At 53.1% G+C, this 9,373-nt stretch overlaps 1 protein-coding gene across 1 annotated transcript; it reads right to left on the bottom strand.

Moving 5' to 3' along the window:
- Positions 1-623: 623 nt before the first annotated feature.
- Positions 624-8,439, bottom strand: LOC105760019 (interferon-induced very large GTPase 1). The gene has a single exon (XM_030269387.4). The coding sequence runs from the start codon at positions 8,437-8,439 to the stop codon at positions 1,117-1,119; it is 7,323 nt and encodes a 2,440-aa protein (XP_030125247.4). The 3' UTR covers positions 624-1,116.
- Between the last annotated feature and the right edge of the window lie 934 nt (positions 8,440-9,373).

The raw sequence follows: 9,373 nt of genomic DNA, 5'->3' as shown, positions 1-9,373 counted from the left end.
TCCCCCGCCTGCCTGCAGCACACAGAGCCCCAGTCACCCCCAGCTGTGGCTCCCTGAACACAAAGCAGGCGCAGAGCAGTCCAAACCAACTCCTTTATCAGCAAAGCCTGAGCAGGAGCGGCTGCCCTGGACAGAGACACAGCACTGACCTTCCCCCCTCACACAGCCCCCAAATAATCAGGCTAGCCCAGAGATTTGAGGCTGTGAGGGGAGAAATATCAGGAGATGGCAAAGATTTCCAAAAGAGGCTCTTACCCCAAGATATTTTGGTGCAGCTCTCTTTATTCTGTGATGTCCTTGTGGAGAGTGGGGCAAAAAGAGCACGAACAGGAAATGTCAGGGGTCTATATAGACTTTGGACAGGGTGGGCTTCTCTGGATCTCCGCCAGCCCCGTTGGGGCAGGAAGGAGGGTCCAGGGTTGTCTTGATCAGAGTCACAGGGTCCCGGAGAAGGGGAAATAGAACGCCCATGAGCTCACTGTAACACAGCACCTCTGAGGCAGGGAGGGAAAGCGCTGCCTGAGCCCCGGGGCGGCCGTGTCACGGCTTTCCTGAGCCCACAGACACAGCAGCTCCTGCTGGAGAACAGCCCCAGCTGATCCAGGAGGCTGCAGTGAGGGAGGCAAGGATGATGCCCAAAAGCCAAGCAGCCCAGCTGGCAGCCAGCGTGGAGCTGGCTCGGGTCCCGCAGCCCTTTCTCCGAGCAGGACAGCGCCCTGCTGCAGGAAAGCCGCCTCTGGGGCACTGTCCCTTCTTGTCTCACAGCAGCTGATCCCAGGGGTGCTCTGAGTGCTGCCTTTGCCCCGTCCCTGGCCCCTGGGCTCAGGCTTGGCCACAAGGCCGATCGTCCCAAGGAGGGGGTTGGGTTTGGCTCTAGGGCAAAGCTGAGGGAAATGTTTATAGCAAACAGGCAAGAGGATTCCGGCTTTCCCATAAAGCGAGGGAGTTGCTGACTGATGGGTGCAATACTGCGCCTTATTTCATCCAATTTGGGAAAAATTAGATGCCACTGTCTTCACTGGGCTTGAGAGCGTTGTAACTGCATTCCGTGGAGAGCCTGGTCCAAAGTTCTCCTAAGCTGCAAAGCTGCTGTTATTCTTCCACCAGGGATGTGGCCTAGTGCTCCTCCAGCTCGGACAGTGCTTCCTGCTTGGTAATTCTCCGCCACGCCTCAGGGATTTCTCCTTTGCCCTGAAATTTCCCATTGCACCAAGATTCCAGCTTTGTCCTGAAACGAGACACAAACCATTTCCAGTACGCCTGCGTGGATGGATCAGGAAGGATGTTCCAAGTGGAATAAGGAGGTCCAGCATCCCGGTATGTCTTGTAGGGGATGCGTTGGCCACCACCAACTCTGAAGTCACGGTCACTTGCAACAAGGCTGGAACAAATGTCAATGGCCAGTTCATCTGGCTCATACTTGTTGTCGGTTTCCCATGTACACCTCATGAGTCCCTTCAAAGCTCGTGGCCGATGGAAGGCCACTTGATGATCTCCATCGTGATTCCGCATGGTGTTTGTGCAGACAGCCCCACAAAAGGGGCACTGTGCCCTGCATCCCGAAAAATGCTCCGCCAGGATGGTGTGAGGCTGCCTTGAAAACGAGGTCAGGTCAGCCCCAGCCAGTTCTTCCCTGAGCCTGTCCCTCAGGTCTTCCAGAGCTTCTGCCATGGCACTGCTCAGGAACTCAATGTCTGTGACCTCCTGGTGCTCGATGCCCTTCAGCTCACTTCTGGGCAAGTTCATCACCTCTGACAGTTCCCTGCAAAATTCATCCAGCCAGAGAGAGACTTTGTCTTCTCTGTCTTTTCTGTCTTTGACCACTCGGGTTGATAAAGAAACAGCTGACAGGATGTTTTGGTAGAGAAGATCAAGGGAGGAATCTAAAAACATCGTCAGACTCCTAGTCCCATCCAAACAGTGCCTCCTAACTCGTGTCTCAATGTACATCTCACAAAACTGTTTTGGAGATCCAAGGTACTGCTTGAAATACGAAAACTTTTCCTGTTCTGCCAGGTATCTCAGTATGCAAACTTCCAGAGTGGCTCTGCTGCCCTGGAAATCTGGGATTTTGCCCTGCATGTCCTCAGCGATGTCTTTAGCTGCCCTCTCATAGACCGCCTGGCGAAGAGCTGGTTCAATCTTGTGACAAAGGAAAACAGCAAAAGTTGTGACAGAAGTGGCTCCTTGGCAGGAAATCTGGAAACATTGGAAGAAATCTTCTCTCTTGCTTCTCAGGTACACAACTGGGTCATTTGCCTTTTGGAATGCTCCGTGCATGGCTTTAAACCTTTCTGCTGCCATTGTGCACAGATACAGAGACAAATCTATGCTGTACTCTCTGGTAAAAGTACAATTTCCGTCGCTGGGGACAGAGTTCACACCTTTCTGCACTTCATCGAGTATTTCATGAATAAAATTTCTGCTGTAATCGCGTTTCTCCTCTTCCTTCTTAGCAATGTTTACATTCACATACACTATAGTGCTGTCTGTGATCTTCCTAAAGTTGATCACATCCTCATCAGAAATGCTCCTGGAATCTGAGAAAAGCCCAAAATACTTTTTCGTCATTATGTGTTTCTCTGGATCAAAAGAAAACCCTCTGCCTCTGGGAAATGACCTGATCCGTGCAAGGAAACCCGGCTCCTTAAAGTGCTCTAGAAGGACATCTTCGATTTCTGCATCGATATCCACCCATTCTGGACGAGGAGCAGCACAGGAGACTTTGGCAATCCACTTCTTCAAAGCACGGGTAAAGCTGTGCTTCAGCTCTCTCTCACTGAGGCTCTTCCCTTTCAGACTCACAGCCCACTCCCGACTCCTTCTCAGGAGCTCATCTTTATATTCCAACTTCCTTGCATCCAGTTTCTTCTGCTCCTTCTGTAGCTCAATAAGATTCTCACATTTCTTTTTTGTTTCATGAAGAAGAGCTTCTTTTAATTCTTTCAACTTCAGCTCTGTGCCTGATTTCCACTGGACCAGCGTCTCATGGTCTTCGTTTTCCCTGAAATACTTGTCCACTTCTTTCTCAATGGCATCGCTCGTCTCTTGCACCAGCCCTTCAAGGTGCTCTCTGGTGACATTCTGCCAGTCCCCATTCCGAATTTTGTTGTCCAGTCTCATCTGTACATTTAAGATGTGACTCCTCAGCCTCCAGGTCCACTGACTAAAGGCACTTTCCAGTTTCCTGTACACAGCAATCTCCAGGGAATTCTTGAAGCTGAAAACAAAGTTTTCATTCAGCAAAGCATTCCAGAGGTCACCAATACGATCTTTCAGGCTCGAGAGCCTCAAAATGCTGCGCTGCGACTCCTTCCTGGCAGCCTGGAAGATTTTGCTCTTTAGTTGCTGGACGTTCTGGCTGTAGGTGGGGTTGGGTGGTGCCATTGGGGGGTTTCCTACCCACAGGTGAGCAAAGTAGTGAATGTGGGTGTTCACATCAAAGCCAATGACATCGCTGAAGGAGGAGACGCCACAGAATTCCTGCTGAGCAGCTACCACAGTCATTTCATCCAGCTTTTCCTGCAAACGCCGTTGTCCTTCCATGTTCTGCTCCTTGGCAGTGGCTTCTCCCATGTTTTGGTGGACAAAGAGGCAGCTTGGGGAAAGATTGACTTTCTTCATCCTCAGGAAAGCCTGCACAGCAATCTGGAGAACATCTTGCATTTCTGACGGATTTTCTCCAACGATATTGATCACAGTCAAGTTGCCAACACCAATGACAAAGGTGGCCAGCTCGTTGTCATGGTTCAGGGACGGTTTATCGGCCATCTCGATGGCACGAAGTCCCTCTGTGTCAACCACCAGCACAAAATCAAAGCCCAAGTCTCGCTGCAGCTGCTCGCTGACTGGGATGAGCTGCATGAAGGCTCCGCGGGTGCATCGCCCCGCGCTGACGTTGAACTGCAGACCAAACATGGCATTCAGCAGGGTGGACTTGCCTGTGCTCTGGACGCCGAGCACGGAGAGCACAAACACTCGTTTGTCCCCCAGCCTCTCAATTAAGCTGTCAAAGATTGCGCCCACCCAGCGCAAGGGCAGGTAAGAAGCGTCCCCATCCATCAGCTCCACGGGATACCCTGAAACCATCAGCTCTGCTGCAATTTCTGGCAGTTTGACAAAACTCTCAGTCTCGGAGCTTATAAATTCCAGAGCCTCATAAATCTGCCCCACCTCTCTCAGAAGGTGCTCCAGGCCAATGGATAAACGGTTGATTTCATCAGAGAGGGCATCCAAGCGACTCAGCAACTCATCATTGCCACTGGGTTTTTTCTTGCTTCTCTTTCCTGCCAGGTTTTCAGACCATAACTCGTGATAGTCTCGCCTCAGTTCCTCAAGGCGACCACAAGACAGCTCCTGCATAAAGACCTTCATCCACTGCAGGAAGTATTTCTTGGTATCTGCTGGCTGGGCCTGGAGAAAGCCAAGGAATGATTTCATCAGAGGGTTGAGGGGGAAAGCTTCCTTAAGTTGCTGTCTTCTTATTGCTTTCTTCTCATTTTCAATTTGGCTGCGATGATGCTCAATGCTCCTGTTGCCCTTCTCCTTCAGGCGAGTGAGTTCTTTGTCCTTTTGGCACCACTGGTGCCACAGTTCTCCTTGAAGGGGCAGCAGCCGGGATTTGATCTCAGACAGCTTCTCTTTCTTCAGAAGCTCCACCAGCTCCTTTGCCTCTGCTTTGGCTGTCACACATGCGGGTTGATCTGCATCCACTACAAATCCGTGCTGGCGAGCTTTGTCTGCGCAGGCCTCCACGCTGAAACAGGGATTAGACCCTTCCAGGAGATTCCCAATTGTCTTGGTCAGCTGCTCCATCAGTTCTGCTTCGTTTCTATTCTTGATTCCTATAATTATGGTTTTGCTGGCTTGTCCAGCTGCAACGTTCTCTTCTTCTGTGAGAAGACAAACCAAAGGCCTTTGTGACAGCAACAGGTCCCACAGAATCTTTCTCCCCCTGCTGTCCATGTGCTCCCAATCGGACACAAGCACCACGTTGATAGCAGATATCTCCTGCAGGAAGCGCAGCTGTGCTCCGTGGTCCCTGGCGTCTCCATGCAGGTTGCAGAAAGCCACGCAGCACTCAAAGGTGTCATTGGGGCTTCCGTGGGGGCAGTGCCAGGCGATCTCCACCAGTCCTTCCACCAGCAAACGCTCTCTGGTGCTGCCTTTGCAGTGGCGGTGGAAGAAAGTGTCGTGGTTGTGTTTGCTCAGCAGAGCGTTCAGGAGCTGGGACTTGGAAGAGGAGGCTGAGCTGCCGATGCGGATGAAGGACACGATGGGTGTCTGTGCCTGAAAGATGAGTTTGTTGTTGTAACTCTTTCTTTGGGCCTGCTTTCCGGACTTCTCCACCTCTTTCCAGCTCCTTTGGATTTGGCTGAGGGCGTAGAGCGGGAACTCGAGGCGTGAAGTGCTGGGGTTGGGCACCAGCAGAGGCAGCGCCAGTTGGCAGAACGCCAGCTTGCTTGCAAGGGTCTGTCTCAGGAAGTCATCAGCACAATGGAAAATGGCCATCTGCAGGTCCATGGGGTGCACATGGCTGTCCCTGCCTGAGTGTTCAGGGGCTGCTTCCATCAGCTTCTCAAGGAAGTTTTCAAAGGAGTCTGATTGTTGGCTCTCTTGCTCTCTCGTTGGTGGCACGGGTGCAAGGCCTGGGTTGCTCTCATCCCAGCAAGTCAGGTACCTCACCTGGAAATCCACAGTGAACAGCTTTTGCAAGAAGTAAAATGGCAGTTCCTTGTCCTGGCTGGGCTGGCTGTCCTGCAGAGATGTCCTGCAGATGGTGCAGAAATCTCCCATTCCCATTTTTCTTGGATAGTGACTTTCCAGTCCAAGGCGCTTGAGCAACTGGAGGAACTCCTGGTTGGCAGTGGCTTCACTTTCTTTGGATTCGCTGCTCTCTGACTTGGATTGGGAGTGACTGGGGGCCTCATATATTGGAAAATTGCCTTCCACATCTCTGAGTATGTTCTGCATCCTCTGTTCATGCCATTTGTCATCCAAGCACCCACCGATCAAGGAGTGCAAATCCCGTTCCAGCCTCTCCCAGTCTTCACTTCTGTGCTTTTGGAGAAGTTTCTTTATCTGTGTGGACCACAAGCCATTTGTGTGATCTTCCATGAAAACTAAACGCTTCCTCTTCTGCTCAGGGGACAGCTCTTGACTTTCGGGTGTCACAGTCAGACCCGTCAGCAGGAGGAAGGCCTCAGCTCTGTCGGCGTCTTGCTCCTTCAGGTTCTTGTACTCCTCATGTGCCGCTTCCATTTCCTTGGCCATGTACTGAATTTCTGGGTGTCCAAGGAGGTGCTGAAAAGTGCTGCTTTCCACCTGGTACCCCGTGCTGGTCACGATCAAGAGCACCAACATCTCCATGTCCTTCTGAGCCTGTTCCTGGAGAGATTGGAGGAGGGAATAAATGGCGAGGCTGCTGGTCTGGGTGGCTTCTCTCTTTGCTGTACGAACGGCAGAAGCAGAGCTTCCTGGTGCGTAGGTGACAGCATGGATGTGCTCCTTCATTTGCTGCAGTGTTCTGATGAGCTCTTGAAGCTCAGAGACCTCGGGAGATCCGGGCAGCGGGTGCTCAGTCTGGAAGACCCATTGCATGATGAAGGAAGCCTCAGGGAAGTCCTTGACAGAGTAGATATGAGGATTCAGGAGTCTCCTCAACATGGCCTTGATAGAGGTGGTGTTTTCTGGAGGTGACTCCTGGCAGCTCCGCACGGTGTTCACCAGGAAGTCCTGCAGGGCTTTGTCCGACAGGCACACGTTGATCCACACACTGGGGTTCTTGGTTTTTGCACTCAGATCATCTTTTAGCTCCATCAGCATGAGCAGCTTCCCTTCATCCACCGTCCCCTCCCAGCCCTTCACAGTCCCCATGAAATCTCTGGCCTCTTGCACTGCACTGCCCAGTTCCTCTCCAAAAATGGTGCCAACACTCTGATTCGTCAGCGCTTTGTACGCAGCCCTGAGGGCTCTGCTCATTCTAACAACAGATTTAAAATCCCTGCAGTGATTGTACAGGATGATGTCCCACACTGGGATCAGCTCAAAGCCGCGGTCGATAACGCACCACGTTGTGTTATCAGACACGAGCCCCATTTTCCACTGAGGAACGGAATCTGTGTCTGCTGGGCCGCCTGTGCTGACCACGGAGTACTGAATTGCTGTATGGGAACTCTCTTCAGCTCTTCCCTGGACAGAAGCCATTGAGCTGGATTTGGAAACATCCAGGGCCCCTTCTACAGTGGCTCTTAAGTGAAGCTGGCTGGCCCAAACCAAGTAGTTCAGTGCATCAGATGTTTGTTGCTTCATCTCTTCCCGCTGCTTGGCTCGGAATCCTTCTGTAGACGCCTTCCACCAGAATATCCCCCCAAAGTGGAGGGGACCCTGGTTTATGTGGGACCCAAACCTGCTGAAGAAGCTCTCACACATGTTTGTCAAGAAGGCACGATCTCTTTTCTGACTGAAGCTCAAAAGCTGCTCCATGTCCTGCAGCTCCCGCAGAGCCACATCCGAGAGGCGAAGCTGATGCCTTTGGAAGTAGCAGGAGGCCAGAGGGATGTACAGGTACTTGGTGGTGCAAAAGTAGCTCTGCTCAGAGTGGGACCTGTGGGTGTCCCGTGACTGCGAGGACCTGCTGTAATCTACACCCCCTTCCAGAATAATCCCACAGAATGAGCCTTTGCCAGAAACGCTCATGCTGAACCCCAGCTGCTCCATGGACTTGGTGAAAGCGGATTCTGCTGCAGAGGAGGAGAACTCCTTCCTCTCAAGCAGTGATCTTTGCTCTGGACCGGTGAGCTGGAATCCCTCGGGAACCCTGAGGAGCTGCTCTCGCTTTGCCAGCACATCTTCAGGTCTGCTGGTTCTGTAGATGCCCTGCAGGGCCAGTCCCCCCGACGCCCGCCTCAGCACCTCCGTGTCGGGGATGTTCTCCCTCCTGCCTGCTGACAGCTCCTGCTGCTCCAGCTGCTTCTGGATGCTCTCCAGACTATCCGCCAAGGGCTCCTTTGGCTGTGGCCAGAACTTTTTGGGAATGTCCATGGCTCGCCACAGAGTCTCTGCTTTCTTCCTCAGATCATCCTGGCTGTGGCTGCGGATCTTGAGAATTTCTGTCAGATCATTCAGGGCTTGTTTGGCCAATTCTTCTGTTTTCTTTGCCATCTCCGAGCACTTCTGCACCTCTTTAGTGGTTGTTTTGTCATCTCTTATTTTCAGGACATTCTGGAGTGCCTTTTTCTCCCAGGGGTGCCGTACGTGACACTCCAGCCTGAGGTAGTCCTCATATTTCAGATGTTGCAGGGCTTCTCTGCTCTTGATTCCCAGGATCTGTGAAGCTTTGGGCAGCCAGTATCCAGCATCCAGTCCTTCCTTCTGGAACGCCTCTGCCAGGAGCTGTGCCTTTGCATCCCCTTCCTGTGCGTCCTCCTGCGAAGCCATGGCTGTGGAGGAAGAACAGAGACTTTCCCTAAGGTGTTGTCAGAGGCTCCAGGCTCCTGGCAGAGGCTCTGCAGCAGCTGCAGCCCTGGGGATTGCTCCCACTTGGCTGCTGGAGCCAGACCTGGAATGGCACAAGAGCCAGGGTCTCCTTCCCAGCCCCCTGGATGTGCCTGTGGCTTTCCTGTCTGCAGGATCAGCCCTGAAGGTGAGTGTGCATCCCAGAGACAGCACAGACACACGGACAAACACACAGACATACAAAGAGACATACACAGTACACACAGACTCACTCAACCACACCACCTGCCCTGGACAAGGTGCTGCCTTCACATCACCGACATCCTCCCAGCAGAACTCCTCGATCCACAAGTGCAGACAGCCGGGGGTGTTCCTGGCTCCCCGGAGCAGTGACACAGCCCCTCTGCCCATCCAACAGCCCTGCCTGCATCCTGCACCCTCTGCCCAGCCCACGGCTGCCCTGCTTGCTGCCCACCCAGAGGCAGCACTCACACCCTGCCCCATGGGCACCCCACACTCCCCAGACGTGCTCTCCCCACACCTGGCACAGCCCCAGGGGCTCTGAGCTGTGCTCCTGCTCCAGCTGCCAACACAGCCCCTCCCTGGCCCCGCACTGGGCCCTTGCCAGGAGCCGCTTCCCGAAACACTCAGGGGCTCACCCCAGTGCAGAGGGGAATCCCACCTTGTCCCTGCCCACAGCTGTGCCTGGGGCATCCTGGTGGCCCTTCAGGAGAGACTGGATGTAGAGTTGTGTTTGCACTGCGTATCCCCTCTTTGTATCTGTTTGCTTCATCCCAGCTTTCCCATCAGCACCTGTATGTCCATCAAACCCCAACCCATCCCCCTGTCTCCTCCCAGGTGATGTGTCCATCACCTGCTGACCATTCCCCTTTGTCCAGATCCTTCTCCCAGGGTC

Source organism: Taeniopygia guttata, chromosome 3 (genome assembly GCF_048771995.1).
Source record: "Taeniopygia guttata chromosome 3, bTaeGut7.mat, whole genome shotgun sequence".
Lineage (NCBI taxonomy): Eukaryota > Metazoa > Chordata > Aves > Passeriformes > Estrildidae > Taeniopygia > Taeniopygia guttata.
This window is presented reverse-complemented; position numbering and strand designations above follow the sequence as displayed.

Bases quoted from the DNA above. Each gene is read 5' to 3' on its own strand.
- LOC105760019 (XM_030269387.4), bottom strand. From the start codon at position 8,439: ATGGCTTCGCAGGAGGACGCACAGGAAGGGGATGCAAAGGCACAGCTC.